General features: G+C 41.0%; 1 protein-coding gene across 1 annotated transcript; it reads right to left on the reverse strand.

Annotated features, from left to right (window-relative positions):
- Positions 1-12,436: 12,436 nt before the first annotated feature.
- On the reverse strand, positions 12,437-17,395 carry LOC147425926 (rop guanine nucleotide exchange factor 3-like). Its single transcript, XM_086498785.1, has 8 exons — positions 16,984-17,395; positions 15,870-16,326; positions 15,296-15,415; positions 14,739-14,893; positions 14,102-14,176; positions 13,750-14,022; positions 13,286-13,657; positions 12,437-13,056 (listed from the first exon to the last, which is right to left on the reverse strand). The coding sequence occupies exons 2-8, from the start codon at positions 16,213-16,215 to the stop codon at positions 12,757-12,759; spliced, it is 1,641 nt and encodes a 546-aa protein (XP_086354911.1). The 5' UTR covers positions 16,216-16,326; positions 16,984-17,395; the 3' UTR covers positions 12,437-12,756.
- Positions 17,396-23,268: the final 5,873 nt, after the last annotated feature.

Genomic DNA, 23,268 nt, shown 5'->3' on the forward strand with positions numbered 1-23,268 from the left:
AGCACACAAGACATGTACAAGATGATAAGAGTGAGAGGAAGTAACATAAGAAGTTTCATTATGAATGCTCACATGTACAAAGAGTAGTGAACAAGCTAGTGTAGGCGAGCTCGTCACCAGATACGCTCAATAGTTATCATATGCTTAATAAGTACAAACTTTTGGCTTATATACCCAGGGTTAAAATTGGGTTTAGGCTTGAAAGAGATAATTATCACAAAAATGTGGTGGACTAGGATATCTAGCGTCTCATTAAGTACAAAGCTGTTTTGATAAGATCAGATTTTGCCCGGGTTTATGGATTACATTGCCGACTTAGGCAAAAAATGAATAAATAAGTTGATGATTTCTGTTGACCAGTCTAATTTGGCATGATCTGGTCCTTTGCTTCAACACTCCCCCCTCCCAAATTCTTGTCGTCCCTGACAAGGCTTTACTCTTTAAGCAAGGGCTTTCTTTGTTTTTGTTTGTTCACAAATTGTTGGAAGGCCATCATCTATTGCACCTGATCCTCCTCCTATGGCTTGTAGATTCTTGTAAGTGTATTTTCTCGTTCATGGAGGGTATGATGAATGTGTGTGTGAGATAGCTTAGCAAACCATCAACTCCATCTCCAAGAAATCTATTAAAATCATGAAACATATAAAAAGGCGGATTGGCACCTTTCAGTTCTTGGATCCGCTAGATGCAAACCACCTTCTGTCTATAGATCCTTTTGGTCCTTCCCTTGAGCTCCATTACCATGTGAAAGTGGCCCTTGATACAAAGCCCTCATGGTTTCCTACAGGCGTGGTTGAGATTGATGTCCTTATTGAACTACTATCTAGTGCATGTTGGAGATGTTGCAATTATTGCAAGGAGTATGGAGATGAATGTGTAAGGTGTAATGAACTTCTAGTCAAATCAAACTTGGGGAGAAACCTTTGAAATCTTGTGAGAGTAAAGAGACCAGAATTGGCAGACTTCTTGCGATTGTGGTCATTCTAGCTAGAGTGGTCCTCTTGCAATGGTAGAGAGAAATCTTGTGATTAGATGTGGGATTAGATGCAGGATGTGTCTCAAATCATTGCAAGTTGTGAAGGTTTGATGGAGTATACAACATAGAATGGTGAAGATTTCGGCAAATGCGATGGGAAAAGGCAAGCTCACGAGGGTGGAAAGAGCCCAACAAAATATTATGGGAGAGAAACAGGGAAGTAGGAAAACATTTTTTTGCCACCAAGTGAACTGAATGAGGACCAACAACTAATGAACCAAGAGAAAATAAATTAAAAGTGACGTCCTCTATTGTATTAAGTCAAATATGTACCAAGATATGCTTTAAATGGTGTCCTCCCTCTTAAATATCCAAAATGGCCAAATTTGAAGCTATTTTGATCGTCAAAGGCTTTGCTAATTAGCAAGTTAACTAACTCCTTACACATCTCTTTTTGAGCGTTTTTTGGCCCTAATGGGATCCGAATGGACCCTGAAAAGTTGAAAAGTTGGAGGTAATAAAAGTATGGCCTATACCAACAGATCTACATGAATTGAGAAGCGTTATAGGAATACATGCATACTAAAGACGCTTCATAGAAAAATTATCATTCATAGCAGGGCCATTGTATGATCTGACTAAAAAGAATGTTAAATTTGTATGGACTGCCAAAGAGAATAAAGGCAAAGCTTACCTCTCAACCCGTGCAAATATTACTAGACCTTTCAAATCCTTTTGAACTCTAGTGTGATGATTATGAACAATGCCTTGGAGCTATTTTGATTCAAGAAGGGCATGCCATAACATACAAAAGTAGGATATTGGATGACCAAGAAAAGAATCTAGGCATATATGAAAAAGAAATGTTAGCTATCTTACAGGCCCTAGATGCATGGAAGCATTATCTCTAGTAGGCACTCCATTTATTTTGTGCACAGATCATCAAAGTCTTAAATACTTTTTGACACAAACTAAATTAAATGATAAGCAAATGAGGTGGAAAAACACTTTTTTGACAATTTAACTTTCATATTGCTTGCATGGCTGATACGCACAACCAAGTGGCCACTGCTCTTTCATGAAGACCAAGAGTGAATGTTGTATAATTAGCTACTCACAATGATCTATCCTCTATGATAGATGAGTATGCCATGGATCCAGACTTCAAACATATAATGTTAGTCATTGCACTAGGGAAGAAAGAGGAATCATACAATGTACAAGATGGTTATCTTTGCTATGGCAATATGTTATGCTTTACACATAGTTTACGTGAAAAGGTTATACATAAATCTCATGTTCCAACTTATGCGGGACATAGAGGGATTCAATCCACTCTCAAGGGAGTAGAGATGTACTTTTATTGGCCAATAATGAAGGTAGACATAGTGGACTTTGTTGCCAAATGTAGTGTATGTCAAAAGACAAAGTATGATAGAGGGAAGGAGCCTAGCTTGCTTCAGCCATTGCCTATACCTGATTCCCCATGGAAAATTATATCCATGGATTTCATCTTTTGATTACCAAAATCCATACATGGGAATATATGAATATGGACAATAGTAGACCAAGTTAGCAAGAAAATATACCAGTCAAAAAGACTATTAAAGCACACCATATGGAAACTCTCTTTATCTCATAGGTCTCTAAGTATTATGGCTTACCAACATCTATAGTATCCCCAACAGAGATCTAAGGATGACCAACATTTTTTGTACGAGTCTCTTTGAGAATCTCGGTACTGAGTTGAATTTCTCTTTGGCCTGTCATCCACAAATGGATGGCCAAAGTGAGATAGAAAATTCAACCAATATTGATCTACTCAAAGACTATGCTACAGATGTAGATCAAAGAGATCAATGGAAAAAGTACTTACTCTTACTAGAGTATGCGTACAATAACACTGTCCATATTTCTATAGAAAAGGCATCCTTCAATGTAATTTAAGGAAGACCCAAGCTCCCATTTGATATTCAAAACAACTGGGTAGATATTTGCCACTGATGAGTATGATAGAGACCTTAAAAAAATCTTTTTAGAAGATTAAAGAAACTATATCCATCATGAAACAGAAGCAAAAGGCTATTGCTGATAAGCAATAGACAAGCCTCGACCTTCAAAGAAAACCCTTGGGTAGTGCTCAAGTTTCCAAAAGCATGCCTAATTCACACTACATGCTGATAAGCATAGACAAGCCTCGATAAGCATAGACAAGCCTCGACCTTCAAAGAAAACCCTTGAGTAGTGCTCAAGTTTCCAAAAGCATGCCTAATTCACACTACATGCAAAGGAACACAAGGACTCCCAATGGGTCACCAAAAATATTATGCTAAGTTAGGAAAAAGATATTATAGCCCATTTCAAATTCTTAAGCCTATCAATGAAACAACTTACAAGTTAAGGTTACCAAAGAAGTACTTGGCTCATTCATAATTCTTTTCATGTGAGACTCTTGAAACCTTATAAGGGCGAGCCACCCAAAGAACCAGTAATTAAAGAACCAGCTTAGTTTGAGGGTCAAGAAGAGATTTTGCACCCAGAGAGCATCCTATGACATGAAGACAAGTTATTAGGAAGTGGCAAGACTATCCGCCGATATCTTGTCAAATTTAAGAATTATTCTTTTGAATATGCAAGGTGGATGCAAGACATCCAACTAAAGGATAATGTAAACCTTGTAAATACTTACAATGACTCCCATCAAAGGTAAGAATCATGCATGAACAAGTATATTTTACAAAGAATTTTGTCTTTTTTTTACTCTAAGATTTTCTTTATATGTTCATAAGTTTTAAGTGTATGCATACCATGATCAAGCTTGCGGCATCTTAGTCTCTCAAGCATCTAGTAGATCTTACCAATCTACTATGAAAGATGATTACGACTAAGTAAAGACATGCTTGCAAAATCTAAGCCTTCCAAGCACCAAGTGGAACTAGTTAGTCACCACTATGCAAGAATGTTGACGGGTAAAAAGGGATCCTCTACCCAAAGTAATAGGGCTAGCTATGACTTTATTTTCCATGCCCCATATTTGAGGAAGACTATGATTTCAAGGGAGAGGTAATGTCGCGAATATTAATTTATAACTTTCTAAAAGTATTTTCCATCTTCATTTGGCCACTTAAGTCCAAGGAAATAAAAAGAGAACAAGTAAAATGGATTATGTGTTGATGGACCAACCTGGTCAAAGCTTGGGAGCAGAAGGGGAAAAGTCCTTAAAAGAGCAAGAGTACTTGCTATTTAGTTATCTCAGTCATAGGTACATGTCGAGGAAGGATGAATATATCATTAGAATCCTTGATCAAAGGTACATGACAAAGGAGGTGGCCTAGAAAAATTATAGGAGTTTAAAAATAGAAAGTAGATGTGTTAAGTTCAAGTCATTAGAATAGCTCTTTATACTCCAAGTATGAAATCTAGGAAGCCTTATGGTAAAATTCTAACTTGCCACAAATTGCCTAAATTTAGCAAGTCTATATTTAGTAGGTTTTCGGAGCAGCTTGGCGGCACCTCCTATTACAAGTTTGTGTTTTCTTTGCTCACCCTCTTTGTAGTTCATCTCTCAAGCTCTCATGTGCTTTGTTCTCTATCTCCTCGCCATGGCCCAATTGGCTAACTCTTAGGACCTTCAGCCTTGCAACTTGCAAAGATAAAGCATGGCTTAAGAACATTTGGTTGGAGCATTATTATGACATTTTGGTGGGTGAGGAATCAATTTGTAGCATTCTGGAAGCAATCATCTTGTTTATCAATTACATCTACAACTTTCTTTAAGTTGTCCTATGGGCAAGGCCACTGGCACGGCCTGACAGTGTGTACACTAGGGGGAGGCTATAAGATAGCAGGGTTGGGTGGAGACTAGCACACGCATTACCACCACTCTTTCACTAGTATCCGAGCTATTTTTGGGAGGAGGCGAAAAGCGGGTTGCATGTGCGTGCGACATTCTACTTCTCTCCCACGTTCCGCAGACAGCGATGTCTCCGATGCGTAGCAAAAGAAGATAGACACGCTTTTCTATGCGCAATGCATGGACAGATAGTGACAACCGACCGCGGCCGCCCCATCTACGCCCTCCACAACGCACGACCAAGGCGGGCGACCAAGGCAGACTCGACTGGCAACTCGACGGCATCGAGGCTCCGAAGGCTCCATTGGCGTCGTTGATTGTGCGCGTAGAAAGGCCTGCTTAAGCCTTACATGCAAGAGGGTTGAACCCACCCCATGAGGGTAAGAGGGGCCAACACAAAACCATTAGGCTATGGACCCTTGTTGTGTATAACAAGGAAAGATAGCCTACTTGTGTTGAAAGGAAAACTAGAAGCAGTGTTCGGGAAAAATGTGTCTCAGCTTAATATCGTGCCATTTTCAATTTTCAAAATGCCAGCTGAGCGCAAGGGGAAAAGGAGAAATTCCATCCCAAAATAGAGAAAAATAGTGTAAAAACCTTAAAAAGTAACCTAATTTTCTAAATTTTTCTCTTTGCAAATCCAAGGAAAGGCATTTTGTATGTTTGGGAAAATAATTTTTCCCGAGCATTGATTAGAAGGAAAGAGAAAGCTTCAAACTTCAAGGAAGTAGCTTCACCCTTCCTTTTCACTTCTTGGAGGAAGGCAAGTTTTCCTCCAAAAATTCTTTTTTCCTCAAGGAGGAAGCTTCAAAGTGAACAAAAGCCTTCACAAAAATGACGGTTTTTTGTGAAGAATCAACAAAGGTGTTCTTACAACGAACGACAAGTGAAGTGCTCAAATTCCCGCAAGGCGAGGTTCGCATGCAACACAAATTGCGAAGAATACAAAACACTAACGTCAATTTCACAAGGTACAAGTTGTCGTTTTTTTTTTTCTCTCTTTGCATTAGTGTGTGTTTACCATGGCCAGTGAGGATATCCCACATACGCACATGTTTGATTTTGAGCACGTAGATCAGTGCGGCTGACACTAATATGCATGATGACGATGATCTAGGAGATCATGGCCTTGTAGATATGGTTTCTTTCAAGAATTTGGAAAATCACCAAAGCGTACTTGAACGCAATCTCTCTGCACTTAATGCAAATGTTACCAATCTTACGGAGTTACTTGTGAAATTTATGAATTCACAACCGACTCAAGGAGCCACAAGTGGTACGGTTCAAGCGAACCAAGCTCGCATGACTCAAGGAGTCCAAGAGACAAATGCTGCAGAAGATGCAGAAGGTAGCAATGCATTACTTAAGAATATGACCATTCTTGAATTTCATGGGGAAGAGCATGATCGCAACAAGGATGCGCTCAATACGTTCTTACACAAATGGAGTGATATTCATCGATTGAGACACACCCCAGATATAAAGACGGTTGTGGAAACAAGTCTATCTGTTAAAGGCAAGGCCTATAAGTGGTGGATGACATTTCCAATAGATGCTCGTCCTCTGTCTTGGGCTACGTTTCAAGCTTCTTTCTCCAAAGAGTTTTTGGACTCCAATGAAGAAGATAAGAATTGGTTAGTATGGGATGCATGCCGCATGTCTGGCCTCTCTCTCACATGGTACCTTTTAAATTATTGGGAAATCGTATTAAAACTAGAAGGTCTAGATGAATTCCAAAAGATACAGGGTTTTAATATGGATCTTGACAAAGACTATCGTCTTCATGTGAAGACCCAACATCCAAAAACTTTGGAAGAAGCCATCAGTCATGCCCAAAGATATGATGATGACCAAGAGAGGAAAGGAAATGTTCCCTATACTAAGAATAATTTTGCTAAGAGCAATGTGGCTAAGAGCCAATGGCGAGGTAGATCTCCCACACGTTCTAAGAGGAATAAGAGACACTCTAGCTCTCCACGCCCACAAGAGGCTAAGAAGCCTAAGCACTCACGAGATACTCCACGTGGGTCTCTCAACACTACCGATTTTGAGCATGCGAAGAAACACAATTTGTGTTTTAGATGTCTTTCGGACCAAAGGCAAAGAAGAGTCCATGCACACGGTGCAACACCTCACATTAGATTCATCTCTTAAATATTGTGATGTAGAGGTTCTTCATATGGAAGAAAAGCACAAGTGTTGTGTTCATGCTTCAATGTGGCAACCCACCTTTTGCTCCCATGATTTGATTCGCATGCATGGAACTATTAACGGACAACGGGTTCGTATTTTAGTGGATGATGGTGCAACTCATAACTTCTTGAACTATAAGCTAGTCAAGGAATTGAAGCTTACACAGACTCCCTGCTCTCACAAGTATGTGGTGGAGCAGATGTCTAGGAATGATAAAGAAGTATGGGACACGGTAATTCAAGGGGTTGAGCTTATTGTTCAAGATCATACAATGACCCTTGACTTCCAAGTTATGAACATGGATAATGCTGATGTAGTTTTAGGATGGGAGTCCCTGCATGGTTTAGGAAACACATTGCACACTAGTTATGAACGCAACTCCTTATCCTTTATGGCCAATGGTAAACATGTGCTTTTGCTTGGTGAGAAAAATATACCATCTGCACCTCTTATATGTACAACCGAGCTTTCTATTTTGCAGAAAGAAAATTTAATAGATGAAGTCTTTTTGTGTTATTGCTTGTCTCCAAGTCTTGTGAATTCTCAAGAGCAAAGTGCGGTGAATTCTAGTAATGGTATGCAAAGTGCAACGAATTCTAATGGTATGCAAAGTGCAATGAATTCTAATGATAAACAAAGTGTTAACAAATCTAACGAGAAAAATTCTCTCAATTTTTAATTCTATAGAGCAACGTGCAACTGTTGTAAAACAAACATTACACGAATTACAAGATTCTCCATCCCAGCATAACTCTAGTTTACTTTCTCCTTTTGCACGACAAAAGTTGACTCACTTACTCATGGAGTATAGTGATGTGTTCTCAAGTGATTTACCACCGGGTTTACCCCCTATACGTGATGTGCAGCATGGCATAGATGTCTTGCCAGGCACTAAACCGGTAAGTAAACCACCTTATTGTATGAGTGCTAAAGAATCCAAGGAGGTTGAGAGTTGGTTGGCTGTGGTTTCATTCGACGTAGCACTTTGCCTTGGGCATCACCAATTCTATTGGTAAAAAAGAAAGATGGTACTATGCGCATGTGCATAGATTATCGCAGATTAAATGCCATAACCATCAAGAACAAGTATCCTCTGCCAAGAGGAGATGAGTTGTTTGATCAACTCCATGGAGCAAGATACTATACAAAGATAGATCTTTGTTCAGGATACCACCAGGTGCATATCCTTTTACAAGCTATCTCCAAAACTGCCTTTAGAACACGGTTCAGGCATTTTGAATCTTTGGTTATGCCTTTTGGTCTAGCCAATGCTCCAGCTACATTTATGACACTGGATAGTGTCTTACGTCCCTATCTTGGAAAATCTGTGTGGTTTTCCTTGATGACATTCTCATTTACAATAAGACTGAAGATGAACACATAGAACACTTATGATTAGTGTTCGAACAGCTACGAGCTCACGCGCTGTATGCTAACCAAAGCAAGTGCGATTTCTTTGAAATAGAGATACATTACCTCGGTCATGTGATCTCTTATTCTGGCATCAAGATGGACACTGACAAGGTCGTTGCCATTCTTCGATGGCCACATCCCAACACGGTTGAGGAGCTTCAAATATTTTTAGGCATGGCTGGATTTTATCGACAGTATATCCGTAACTATGCCAAAATCATTGTTCCTATGACGGATCAACTTAAAGCAATAGGTAAGACCTTTTTTTGGGAAGAAGCCCAAAAACGCAGTTTTAAACAGCTCAAGGTAGTGGCTATGGCCCAAGGTAGCTATAGCCACTGCTCTCATCCTAGCAATCGTCGACCCACTTAAGCCATTTGTGGTAGAGACTGATGCTAGTGATAAAGCCATTGGTGCGGTATTTCTCCAGGAGGGAAGACCTATAGCCTTTGAAAGTAAAAATTTAGATAGAGCTCAACAAAATTATTATGTTTATGAGAGAGAGATCTATGCCATAATTCACGCTTTACGAAAGTGGCGACACCATTTATATGATGACGAGTTTGAAGTAGTTTTTTACCATGAGAGTTTCAAATGGTTTACTACTCAAACAGACTTGAAGGGCCGTAAAGCTAGATGGGCAGAAATCCTTCAAGAGTATGATTGTAAGCTACGATATTGCAAGGGACGATATAATGTAGTAGCGGATGCACTAAGTCGAATGCCTCAGATTAATTCACTTGCTTTCACGGAACTAAAGAGTGGATTCTTGAAGTCATTACGTGGCAAGTGTGTACAAGATCAATCATATGCTAAAGTGTGGAGTGCAGTTTTAAAAAGGGATCCCTCACACTCACATGTCTTTGAACAGCCAGATCAACATGTCTCTGCACATGCAGATAGAAACTCCAACACATAGAACTCCACCCCTACACATAGAGCCAGATCAACATGTCTCTGCACATGCAGATAGAAACTCCAACACATAGAGCTCCACCCCTACTCAAGAAGAGCTTAAGTGATGGAATAATTTTTCCATTGATGATGGCTACTTACTCCACAAAGGTAGAGTATGTGTGCCCTAGGACTCAGACACTAGCCGCCAAATCTTATTTGAGTGTCATGATACTTCAAGTGTTGGTCATCCAGGTATTCGTAAGACGTATGCCTTAGTTTGACGGCAATTTTATTGGTCGGGCTTACATCATGATATTCAAGAGTATGTACTAAACTGCCAATAAGGCCAAGTTAATAAGGCAGAGCGCCTCAAGGTGGGTGGCCTTTTACATCCTTTAGAGATTCCACAAGGTAAGTGGGAGAGTATCTCTATGGATTTTGTAGTAGGACTATCTACTATAAATCATGGCCATGATGCCATTTGGGTAATTGTAGACCGTCTCACAAAGATGGGTTGATTCATTCCCACTAAGACTACGGTTAAGACACCGAAATTAGCATGTCTATTTGTAGAGCATATATATAAACTCTATGGTCTTTCAACTAGTATCATTAGTGACAAAGATCGAAAGTTCGATAATCACTTCTAGAGAGCTGTGTTCCAAAAGTTGGAAACTAAACTTAATGTAAGTACGGTTGATCATCCAGAAACGGATGGTCAAACAGAAAGAGTTAATCAAGTGCTAGAGGATATGCTACAAGCGTACGTTAGCAAGAAGCAATCAATTGGGAAGACTACTTACCTATGTTGGAATTTTCTTATAATAGTTCAAAGCATGTAACTACAGGGTTTAGTCCATTTATGCTTTTATATGGATTTCAACCTAGATCACCGTTACGGTGGGGTTGGCTAAAGAGCCTCACCTTAGGATGAGTGCATGCATACCCTAGTTTAACATCCTAAAGAACATGCTCAAGATCACAACACACCACGTAATCAAGCCTCTATATGAACCTTGTATTTACCATTAACCATTAAGTCAAAAAGAAAAAAAAGGTGGAGATGTTACCTCATCTAATATCTTGTTATACTCTTCGTACAACGCACGCACCGTGTTGGACAACAAGTAGTAAGGGGCCTCGCACGGAGGGCAAGTAGTTGTTATTATTTACCCCATCCTCCCTTCACTAATTACACCCAGAAAGGGTCCAATTACCCCCCTTCTCATGTGTGCATCCTCATCACTATATCACACAGGCATGGTCAAATGGGATCAATGGTGGAGGAAAAGGCGATGTGCGTTAATTATAAACCGTCAGATCTTAGGTTGCTCCGTATTTACCAATTTGCCCCGAATTTATTAATCGGCCCACATTTACAATATGACATACTTGAATCGCCTATATTTCAATGTACGCATGAGGGTGTAGTGGTTAGTGCACATGGCTCATGTTGGGGAGGTCAGGAGTCCAAGACATGGGGTGCGGATCGACCCAAATTTACAAGCCTGTCCGATTTTACTTTTCTTCCCGAATTTACCAAATGCGCATCCGACGGCCCAGTGTCCGATTTTACTTTTCTTCCCGAATTTACCAAATGCGCATCCGACGACCCAGATCACCTCAACCGTCGATCCCATTTGAACATGCCCGTGCGAGATAGTGTGAGTGTGCGCATGGGAGGGGTGTCAAATCAAATGTCTTCTCACTTACATTTTACCATTGACCCGCCTTACATTTTACCATTGACCCGCCTTACGTGTGGGATGCACTTAAGGCTGTTCGAAGTTCTAAGGGGTGGTTTGGACTGCAAAAACACCCACAGCTCACAGGGACGTACCTCATGCATGGCATAATTTCATTTGCCAAGAAAATAAAGTGTGCTTAAAGCTAGGTGTGCACAACATACTACTGGTAGGTTCGTTATTTTATTAGCAGAATCTTCACAGATTCCTGATTCGTGTTGCTTGAAGAGGAGTTCTAAAACCCCTGCAGCACACGCCAAAACAGTGTTCGAACGGGGTCAGTTGAAGATGAGAATTCATACGTTCACCCACCATAGCCATTACACTGCACTGCTAAGCTGTCAGCTGGATTGTATTTTACAGACAAAAAAGAATAGTCTTTCAGCCCCTTACTCGTGCTTCATAATGCCATCCCATGCCAGGTTTCGCCCTCATGATCCTGATGCCATTGCTTGCTACTCCTGCTGCACAACGTCATCGGACGCCACTTGCATCTGCACTCCCTGCTCGCCAACCAGGAGTCTCAAAGGATCTTTATAGATTCGCCCTTTAGACGATTTTTTTTAAATCGTGAGCACATACCTGGACCCACCATCGAGAAAAAGCGAATGCACGTTGATCTTAGATCGTATCGTTTAGAAGATTCAAGATCTAGCCATGCTGCGGCCTGCCGAAGTCTACTGGATATTCATTTATCATCAGATTTATATTTTATCATGTCGGCACCGTGTGTGAACCGCTCGGTTATTGAACTAACTTGACGACAGGAGATGCAGAGAGAACGGAGCCCAAGGGCGTAAAGGATGATATTCATACAGGGTTTGTGAACACTGAACAGCTGTTTTGTATATTTTTGGTAACTCTCTTATTAGGACACAGACTATGCGGCTTGGGAGTGTACCCTCAATTATCAGTCCTTTTGGATATCGTAATATTTTGATCTCTATCACAAATTCTGATGGAAAGATGGGAAGATCCTCGCTCACGTGCCTCCTACTGTTTGCTTACTGTCGACCACTTGGAGGAATGGACTCGGAAGATGCAACATGAAGCATAGGCTCTGGCCCTTCACATCAAGACCCAACAGACCAACGCCTAATTTCTTGCCAAGCTACTAAGATGAGCTTGGTGTGCTTACTGCAAGTATTGCTCATAACAACATTCCACGATTGAGGACGAGGAAGAAAACAAAGGCAAAGTTGATGTGCGAGGCTATTCTCTAGGAACTGTTGATTTATAATGTTTCTTATGATTAGAAATCAAGATAATTCTCAAAGATCCTCTGGTTTTGCATCTCATTGGATCTGGAAATGATACCAAATGTAATTATTGAAGAGGGGGGGGGGGGCGGATCCCAAGTGAGACAGAATACAGAGATTTTCAATTCACTAGACATTTCCAACATTAGCAACAACATTGAATAATTAAGGGTGGCAGAGATTAGCTTTTCACCACTAAAGGAGAGAAAATTCATGGTCTTCATGATCACCATGGCGCATACCTACTTACATTGGATATGATTGATCATGAAACAATGAACCTTGGTTTCTCAAATTCTAACATGAAAACCTTGTTTCTGATGGTGGCTTCTGTAGAATGGTGAGCCTGTGTATATATTATGATCATGTTTCTATGTGTTTGGTTGAGAAGCTTCACCATCAGCATAATCCAATTGGGTCTCACCTGAGATCCCCTAATGCCCTTTCCAATTGCACTCCTAGATGTGTCAAGCAGTCCATGGAGTATCTTCTATGAGCCTCATAGTTCACAGGCTCCATATAGGAGGGCCCTGGCGACGTCATGGGTCCCTCTGCCTCCGCCGTACCTTGACACGCATCTGGATTTGCTTTTAACGAATGCAAGCGCGACAGCATTGCATCCTTGTCAGCTGTTATGACCTCTCCTATCCGCGCCTGTATCCTTGCTGCAAGGTTGACAAGCACTCTCGAGTAGCTCTCCAGCACAGCATAACCCACATCCTGTAAGTATACAATAAGCAAATAACAAAATTGTGCTTTATCTTGTGTGTGTGTGTGTGTATGTGTGTGTGTGTGTGTGTGTGTGTGTGTGTGAGAGAGAGAGAGAGAGAGAGAGAGAGAGAGAGAGAGAGAGAGAGAGAGAGAGAGATGAATTTAAGGACCCATAATCTCATTTCATAAATATTAGATCTGTACTTCCACTTTGATGAGTGCAAGCATGCCTTTGTACCTTATTTAGCTGGACTTTGATCAGCTCAAGGGATGTCTGAAGTACACCGGGAAACCTTTGCCTAAGTTCCATAAGGAGGTTTTCAGCTCTTCGCACATAGATCTTCTTCTTTTCCACTTTCTTCAATGAAGAATCCCTGCTGAGACCCCAGGTCGGTGTTGCACGACATGCCATGCCTTCAGGATGCAGGGCTTGTTTGAGCCTTGAACTAATCTTAGATTTCCATACATGAATGAGAGTCTCAAGCCCATTTGCCAAGTTTAGCAGGGTTCGGTAAGATGGGCAGTCCATAGTAGATAGCAAGGTCTCAAAACAGCAAAACTCAGAGGTGATAATCTTCAATGGTGTGTCTCCGATTACCTTTTTGCTGCTCTGCATTGCAATTTGGGCTGCTTAGGTCGATACGTCGCAGTTTTTTGGATAGCATCATGCATGTGACAATGACTTTAGAACATAATACTCACTTTGGGGAGAGCCTTCCAATAGCTCTCAGGTATGTCCATTTCTGACAAGACATGCTCATTGATTGATTTGGCTGCTTTGAGTATTTGACTTGCAGCCTCTCTTTGGTGGGACAGCTGCTTCCTTGCCTTCCCTGAGAGGCCACAACAGGGCACCTTCGCAACTGGAATCCAAGCTTTGCAATCTTGGAAGTCGCACGCCATCTCGCTTGAGGGGTTCTCTTGTACACTTTCCGCATACCAGAATTCAGTCTCAGAGAAGCTTTCAAGAGTTCCCTGACATGTTTACAACATAATGAAGACAAATCCTAATTTGTGTTCGATAAACACAGTTGTAAATTAGATTGAAGCTTACCAACAGTAGAGCATCCAGCTTTTGCAAAGCTGGGACATCGATGTACACATCAGAACGCGGCTTACTGGCTAAAACCTGAGTCCAGGCCTCCAGATTCAATTAAAATCCTTGAAGCTCGAGTGTGTCATTTCTATGCTTACAGATGTACTGAATTACCGCGGAAGATACTAGTATATGTGCATACACATATACATGGAAGTGAAGTTTACATAAATGATCAGACTCAGCGTGTAAATCAGAGTGTCAAATTGGCATATGCAAGGTTCTGCCACACATGATTTAGATAGGATTTGTACTAAACATTTGCAATCCAAGTTTCTCAAACCCATCGAATCAAGCTCTAATCTGAAGAGTTTATAGGAATAACAGATGATCCAAGAAAACGATAAAAAATACAATACCTTGATTAAGCATGTAAATAATATGCCTTTTCCCTGATCTACAAAAGCATGATGCATTTTGGTATGTATATTTTGGCGGGATATGCAATCACTACTTCGCCAAACCTACATCATTGGTAAGATCTATATATATTGACCATGCCTCACCCTACACATGCTACCATACAGGCATTACCATCCCAAAACAGCGAGGAAACACCTACTCTGTGCATGTTATACATAAGCAGATCACCCACCTCGACTGTTGTTCCATCCTCAAGAGGATGAGTAGATGGGACAAGCTCAACTATGTAATCGCACGGAGAAACAAGCCACTCCATCTCTCTTTGCCACTTCAGTTTGCTTTCACAAGGCAATGGCTCGAGCCTCCACAGGTCCCCAAAGATTGCCACTGGAGGACCCACATTATAATTTACTCAAACCAGATAAAAATGGATGAAGGAAGACAAGAAGAAACATAGAAATACTGATGGATCTATCCTTAACAAGTTCATGATTTTGACTGCCAAATTTTGCCAGCAGTAGAATCTAAAGATCCTAATTTAGCCATCCTTTTCATGAGTACTCCCATGAGTCCTTCCTCCTCAAAGCTAAATCAAAGACAGGCTTGTCATGTGGACACGCTAGCAGATGTGCATGACATAGTTGCGTGATCAAATGAAAAACTTGAATAGCAAGCCATATATCAAGCAATTCAAGCTGAATCGGGGATCGTATATGCATACAAGATGGTAAACTAATCTCTTAAGAGATGATAATGCCACTTTGAAATGGTCGGAAAGAATGGTCGAACCTGAAAGTTTAGTTATAGCATTTGAGATGGTAAGAGCTGTGTTTGATGCTTTTGATCCACCAGAAAAGTCCTCTCCTAGGAGCAGCTTTGCAAATCTTTCTTTCATCATCAAGATCAGACCTGTTTCAGAGTGTCTTCATCAAGACTGGAATTTCACTAGCGATATCATGATAAAGAAGAGGTCGACTTGAATTTGTAGCTCTCATGGACAAGGGAATGTACCCTTAAACCTGAAATATGTCATGATCTTGATTGCATCTGATCAGAGCTTTTCTAGGTATTTGCCTGTAGCCATGCCCACTTGCACATACACATGCATAATCACAGAGACAGATGCTTAAAAGAAACAACAAATACATGCAAAGACAAATACTGATCACACTGGCTCAATTACATGATGGAATATCCTTTGACAGAGTGTGTTTGGCATATGCATGCACGCTCTTCTTGTAACATCCAAATGTGCATGTGACATACCTGTAAACATACCCTAAACATCTCGAGTTACTCTAATAGAGATGGCTTGTATTGACTATCAAATATTGATTATCATTTACAGGTTGTTGCCACTTACTTGACCATTCCTTGTCATGATGGGATAGCGCGAGCCTCTTGGAGAGTAGAAGTTCCAAGGAATCCGAGGGGGAAGGCCGAGCAAAGTGTGTCCTTTTTGTCAAAAGCAAATCTGGTTCAAGCAACATATGGGGCTCTTCTTCTTTATATTTTGTAGCATGGCCAACCTGCAAGTTTTCCTTTCGGTGAACAGCATGGCTTTTGTTATAGATACCCTCTTCATTTGGAATTTGGCAGTTAAAGTTAAAGCCTGAATAGTTAACATGGTACTCCTCTTTCTCCTCTGCAAGATCCGAGCCCCAGCTGTTAAGACTGATGCTGGAGCTCGCACTTTGCTGCCTTTCCATCACAAACTGTGGTCTCAGAGAAAGGTCCTATGTAGGGATGTCTCAAAGTCTCATCTATTCAAATAGGCATGGGGCACGCATTGTAGTGCCTCCTTTACGCACCAATTGAACCTGCATGCAGCAATATGCCGAAGGCACATGATTAGTTTTCAGCTGAATATCTTCAGGTTATGTCAGTACGAAGCATGAACATGTCGCAAAGAAAACTTTCCAAAAGACTTCGACGTCCTGTGAAATGGTGTTGCGAGGAAAATGTTTTGACCAAGACATCACATGCCCCTCTGTTCAGCTCTGCTAGGAATTTGAATTATGGCATAGCAAGAACATTGCAGACAGTGAGGTGATGTATTCATAAGTTTCGAGATTGTAGTTAACCATTGCAATATAAGGGCATTATCCAAGCGTGCACATTCGACATGGTCATGTGGCTAGAGTTTCCATTTTCAAGGCGCACAAAATTTCTAGCAAAAAATTGAATTTTGTTTCCATACAGAGAGGAAGAGATTATGGTTTGATAATTAGATTAGTTGCAATTAGATGCCGGTGTTGGATTGACCTAAATAAGGTCTTCTAAGGGAGTTAATGATCAAGACTTCTTAGAGCAGAAAGCTCTCGAGGTTTTCAGGTTGAAGGCTATGGCACAAGTCGAAAAAGAAAAGAGAGAGCTTTAATGGCGTGCTTTAATATTTCATTTGACCAGGATGGGCATTTGTGCAGATGAAAAATGTTGGGTCCTTGATGGTCATCAAGATTTATGAGCCATTATACCTGTTGAAAAGCTTGTTTAGAGACTGGGTAATGAAGCTTCTGCAAGTAGAACTTAGCCTAACTACCTGTGAATTTAGCTAGAGACTTTGGTCTCTCCTATCTATAGCTGTGGAAGAAGAAGAGAAGTAGGCTACGAAGAGCATGCATGGTGTTGGGTGGAAGGAGGGAAAGAGGCTTCCTTTTCTGCTGTTTTGAATCAGGGGCAGCTAGAGTCAATAATATATAGCTAGTCTGCAGCCTGCTGCCTGCTAGTCCAGCTTCGGTTATAAAAGAGGTTTTGTGAGTTGTACTAAATAGGCTATGCACAAAAGGAGCAGGATGTCTTGTTGCTGCCAAGGTCTCCAGACTCTCCACCATCTGGGCCTTGGACACTATTGGACACTTCAAAGTTCACTCTTGGAGCAGATCGACGGTCCCAGATCATTGAAGATTATGGACCGTCCAATTCTTCTGTTTGTAACTTTGGGTTCCTTTTTATGGTGGTGCACTGCTGCTGCTGCTGCTGGTTTTTTTTTTGAGGGGCGGCGGGGGGGGGGGGGGGGGGGGGGGGGGGGGTGTCTAAGTGTATTTTAACAGGCTGATATTATAAAATCCCGGTTAGATTTTGAGCTTGCCTTTAAGAAAACCGGCAAATTTACACAAGTTTTAGTGTAATTACCGGCAAAAGCTTCAAATTTTGACTAAAAATCGGGAGAATTTCAACTTTCCCCTTATTTTGATCGGTTAGGAAAAATGTAATTTTCTAGCCCTTTTGTGGTGTGTGTGTGTGTGTGTGTGTGTTTGGGGGGGGGGGGGGGGGGGGTGGGGGGGAGATTTACCAAAATATCCTCGAATTTGTGGAAATTCAAATTCCCAGAATACCCTGTAATTTGATAAATTCCCCAAATACCCTTGTGTTAATTTTTACAAGAAAATTGCTGCAATAGTTCCAAAGATAATATATAAAAGCCCAGCTGTCCAATTAGAAAGTGGATATAATTGTCCCACATGAGAATTCTTTCTGTGTGGATTTTCTTTTGTTGTGCTGGCTACTGGCTAGCTTCTTAGAGTCTAGAAGTCTGCTCATAGGAGCTGCTTCTTAAGTTCTCTCTCTCTCTCTCACTCTCACAGAAAGAGTCTGAGACTCTGAGGCTCAACTTCTCAAGCCTCAAGTCAGCATCAGTTCACGCTCTAGTTCAGCACTTTACCACAACTTAGCCGCTGGCCTTTACTGCCTGTGTGCGTGTCCGTGCCTGTGTGACGGAGTCGAGGTGGGTGGGTGGGTGGGTGTGTGTGTGTGAGAGAGAGAGAGAGAGAGAGAGAGCTGTACGTTTGTAAATTGTGGGCAATGGTGCTGATGGGTTAAGAAAACGCAGAGGAGAATGTACGTTTGGTGCGTGGATTTTTCATATCGGGAGTGGGCTGGCCGCTGGCGTCTTTGTGCGTGCAGACTCTCCACACAGAAGAGGATAAAGACTGCCACGTGTGAACACGTTAAAGTCAAAATTGGAATCTGGTATCTTCAAAGGAATCCGTGAGATTCAAGAAGAACTCTTTTTTCTGGGGGCGGAACCGGGCCCAATGCACCCATTTTATGAGTTTAAAAGATGCATTGGCATCATTAGACCTCAGGCCCTGTTGCCTTTAGAAATGTGCTCAAAGTAACATCTCATTAAATTAAAGGCAGAGTACACAAACACTCACAATGCATTGTCAGGTGACTTAACTTACTTCTGATTTGTTGCAGATGCCCCATTGCCCAGGCATCATACCAAGTTTTTGTTTACATATAGCAAGTCTCTTCACACTTAGAGTTTGTTTACGCGAGTATGTGGTTTCAGCAAGTTGCAAACGCCAACCAAAACCAGCGAGTTCACGTGCAGACTTTGCGTAAAGTTGGGAAGCAAGGCAAAAGGAGAGAAGCGGCATTTTTCATCAAAAGAGTTGCAAGGGTGGTCATGCCTCTTCTTTTCCTTTTGTTGCCCTTTTGCTCCATCCATGGATGGAGCGATGGAGAAGAAGGGCAATTAGTTTCAAAACGAATATATAGAAAAGAATTAAAATTGTATTATTAAGGGATATTGTACAAAATCCTCTCTTTTAGGGTGAGAGATTCAACCACAAAGAAAGGCAAAATGTTAAGCAAAGTACACCACGTTGGAATGACCAGAATTGAGGATGTTAAGGTAGACCTTCGGTAAACAATTTCTACCAATCAATTGCAACCAAAACATCCATGTGATCGGACCTTCAAACAAATAGGGGTATTTTACAAATTGCAAGTTGTTTTTGCCAACCACTTGCAACCAAAACGTCCGTTTGATTAGACCCTAGCTGACATTCTTGAGCTTTCTATGTGTGATGTTTCAAGTCTCCATCATCCTATGCTAGAAAGGTAAAGACTTCGTTCCCTTCATTTCAAATTCTCACCAAGCCATCAATGTCTCATCACTCGTGTTAGTGTCCGAGCTCATATGCAACCCTCATGACCTGACAGTGTGCACTACTTAAGTCAAGAGAATCCTGTATAAAGTTATAAAGTTCGAAAGGGGTGAATTTCTTTGGGGCCTAAATTCTCTCCAGTTTGTTCCATACCTATGTTCCTCTTTATCTAAAGTGGACCCTCTTGCATCATGGACGATTCCTTCTCCTTCATCTTCCCTTGAAATTACCTTGTTGTCTCTCTACACCGTCGGTTGTTCATATTTGTTGCCTCTTCTCACCCTCGGTTCTTCTTCTTATTGTGTCCTTGTATTCTGAGTCCACCCCTATTGCTCTCATGTCCCCGTCACCCACCCCCTTATCACTACCTATCCATTTTCTATTACTCTCCCATTTTTCTTGCATGTATCAATGTGCTTCTACCACGGTTGGTGCATATGTTTCCAACGACGTCTCTAATGGTGTCCACTGTCAAGTTCGAGGGCAAGTTTTTTTTTTTTTTTTGAAACATTAGCTTTTAGCCATTGCCTAGAGTTTGTGAAGGGCATAGCTGTCAGTGCCTACAAGTCAAAGGCATGGTTCTTGACCATGTATAGTTTTGGTGCATTGGAGGAGAGAGGGAAGGGGCTTGGTTGGGTGGAGAGTAAGGACTTGGGACGAAAAGGGAGTTGGAGAGGAAGAGTCCAACCTTATGCTAAGGGTCTATTTGTAAAAGAACCATATGTGACTTTTGGCTTTTCACATTAGGACATCACAAGATCATGTGCACTGATGCCAAATTACATCACGTATGCAACGTTAACATGTTGTTTGTAAGGCACATGTGCGTCACTTAGGCAACGGCTATTCCATTCAATAGACTAACAACATCAATAACACGGTGTGTTGTGGCTTAAGCCATGCTCATGGGGCTCCACAACCGAGAGTTTCCTGACATGGTGCTCTCTCTCTCTCTCTCTCTCTCTCTCTCTCTCTCTCTCTCTCTCTCTCTCTCTCTCTCTCTCTCTCTCTCTCTGTGTGTGTGTGTGTGTGTGTGTGTGTGTGTGTGTGTGTGTGTGTGTGTGTGTGTGTGTGTGTGTGTGTACCTACCTACACCTACCTACCTAGTCCTCTCTCCCTCTCTAGACCTTCTATGTATTCTTGTGAAGCACACACACGTGCACACCCATGCAAACATATACTTACGTATAATACACACTCACACACATACACATGCATAATCCACACATATATGCACACATCGGTCAATCAAGGAGTCATTTTCTCACAATCAACTTAGCTCCTGTGGTGTTTGCTCTTGAGTTTCTCCTTCATCTTTGCATGCATTCCTCTGGTTGTATTTCTTATAATTGGTATCAGAGCAAGCTTAGGCATCTTGGGATATGTTGCCAATAACCTCCTAACTAACTTTCTTAGATTGAGGTTATTTTTGGTAAGTGTTCATAGGGATACATAATCTTTGGTGAGTTTGTAGAGCTCTCTATTGTTACAATTATGATTTGGGCTCATTTCGGCCTCCGTTTCACTACTGCCATGTTGTGATATCAAGCTCAACACATGGGATTCTTGGATGACTTCTCACTTACATTCATAAATGGCACAAAGTAGCATACACAAGGATCGTCACCAGTGGTACTACAACTGCACTTTATTGACTTGGTCTACCTACCGAGAGTGAAGGACATATATACTAGCAATTTCACATTGACCATTGTACTTAGTCTCTTTCTATGTTTTATTTCTTGATTATGTATTTTAGACCTTATCATCAAGTGAAGAAGGAGAAAAAACTTCCAACCTCCATCTCCACTATGTGCTCTCTTGATTGTGTCTGCGTGTGTATGGAAGAGCTCAAGCTCTCTCCTTCTCTATCTTTTTACATGATATCAAAGTCGGGTTGTGCCTAAGGTGTTGGGCGTGGCAAGCAGGACCAACAAAAAAAGTAGACAGTAAAGGTTTCTCCATCCTCCTTCCTCTTGTGTTGGTACTACACTCACCCCCAAGATTCTCGAGAGAGGCATCGATAGCGATCTCTGATTTTTCTAATTTCTATGGGAGATTTGTGCGGTTTGGGATTCTATGAAGTCCTTTGGATTACCCATGTGCAACCAAATTTCCATTTTGGGCACACTTTGAACTCTTGTCTTTGAGTAGAGTGTGTTTGTGATAGGGACTCGAAGGTTGGGGTTTCTGCAAAAAGTCTCCCATTTGGGTGTTGCAAGAAGCACGGTTGATGTTGTAGTTTTCACAAATATTGTATAGTAGGGTGAAGCATTGTATTGGGTGCATGTAAGAGTATTATGGTCATACGTTGTGACACATACATGCCATGTTTGTTCTGCTGTAAGTTCTATGGAGATTTTTTAGTTTTTTTCGCAAACATATCTAACAATGATAGAATCAAAGATTTTGTCGAGGAGAAGTTATAGACAATAGAAACTTAAGTGCACAATGACCAATTTATTGATGAGTAAAGGTTATTAGAAGTACATTAAGGGTGCATAGGAGGATACAACAGTGTTGCTTAAAGAGAATCCTACTCCCCAACACGTGAAAGGCTTTTTACATTGAAGTCAAGGAGAATGGAAAAACATGTATTGGTTGTCTATCAGTGTGGATGAGATCATGATTGTGTGAATACAAAATTCCAATTCTCCCAAGGATGCATGGAAGAATTTGATTTCACTATACGTGACCAAGAATAAGGCATGGAAGCTGCAATCAAAGACAAAGGTCAACATTGTGAAGAGAATGGGCTTGTTAGTGAATGATTATGTTTTAAAAATTAAGCACATATGCAAATTGCTTGCATCTAATGGTGTCACAATCATTGGTAATGACAAGGTGGAAGCATACTTGCATGGTTTAGGGCTAGCATCAAGCATGTAAAGACCATAATCAAGAAAAACAATTGAGTTTTACAAATCTTGTGTCCTTGCTAATTGTTGAAGCAAAGAATATTGGTGAAGATTCATCTTCACAAAGTGCAAGTAGTTATGACCAGGTTTTCTATAATAACGGAGCACGAGATAGGGGATGTGCTATTGGTCAAGGAGGTGGCCCTGGAAACTGAAATCACAACAATCAGCAACCAAAGGAAAGAAAATGTGGAGTAGGGTAGGGGAAGTCAAGAGGCCATGTAATTTTTGTAAAAACAATGTGTACAATAATGGCAAGGATGTTGAACATGTGGTAGTCGAGACCATTGTGAGTGTGGCTGCCCATTAAGAAGGTATCAAAACAAGTATGCATGTATTCTCAGGGGTGTAGATGAGCTAGAGAGACTAATTGTGGTGAAGCATATGATGAACACTATGTCTGTAAATGTATCACATCGTGGTGATAATGTGTGGCATGTGGATGTTGGTGGGTCACCTTGGTAGATATAATGCAGCATAGCTCTATGTGCACGAACATATCAATGTCAATATGTAGGGAGTCGACTCTATTGGGGCATGAAGACTATGTCAACCTATTAGACACGATGGAATGGCCTATCCATATTGACTACAAATAAGATTAACATATCAAGAGCAATAGGTAGATAGTCTTGACTACATGCTTACTAACTAGATTGGGCATTTCAATGGGAAAAATGAGGTTGGAATGCAAAAAAAAAAGAAAGGGGAGTGATATACTACTCTAATACAACATGTTGGACCTCAGTAACTATTAGGGTAACAGCCAATATGGCTGACCGGACACACCCATCTTATTCTTTTATCAAATATGAATAAGGAGTCAATGAATGTTATCTCACTATAGATTCCACCATACATTGTGTACTCCTCTTCCTCACTGCATGCATGCATCTGCACTCGCATCCTTTCAACTCGTATTAGAGCTTAGCTATATATCAATCCT

This window comes from Adiantum capillus-veneris, chromosome 24 (assembly GCF_014529385.1).
Source record: "Adiantum capillus-veneris isolate H3 chromosome 24, ASM1452938v2, whole genome shotgun sequence".
In the NCBI taxonomy this organism is placed as follows: Eukaryota; Viridiplantae; Streptophyta; class Polypodiopsida; order Polypodiales; family Pteridaceae; genus Adiantum; species Adiantum capillus-veneris.

Bases quoted from the DNA above. Each gene is read 5' to 3' on its own strand.
- LOC147425926 (XM_086498785.1), bottom strand. From the start codon at position 16,215: ATGGAAAGGCAGCAAAGTGCGAGCTCCAGCATCAGTCTTAACAGCTGG. The intron at 13,658-13,749 runs GTGAGTATTATG...ATTGCAATGCAG, and splicing joins ATTGGAAGGCTCTCCCCAAA to AGCAGCAAAAAGGTAATCGG. The intron at 13,057-13,285 runs GTACAAAGGCAT...GTATACTTACAG, and splicing joins TCAAAGTCCAGCTAAATAAG to GATGTGGGTTATGCTGTGCT.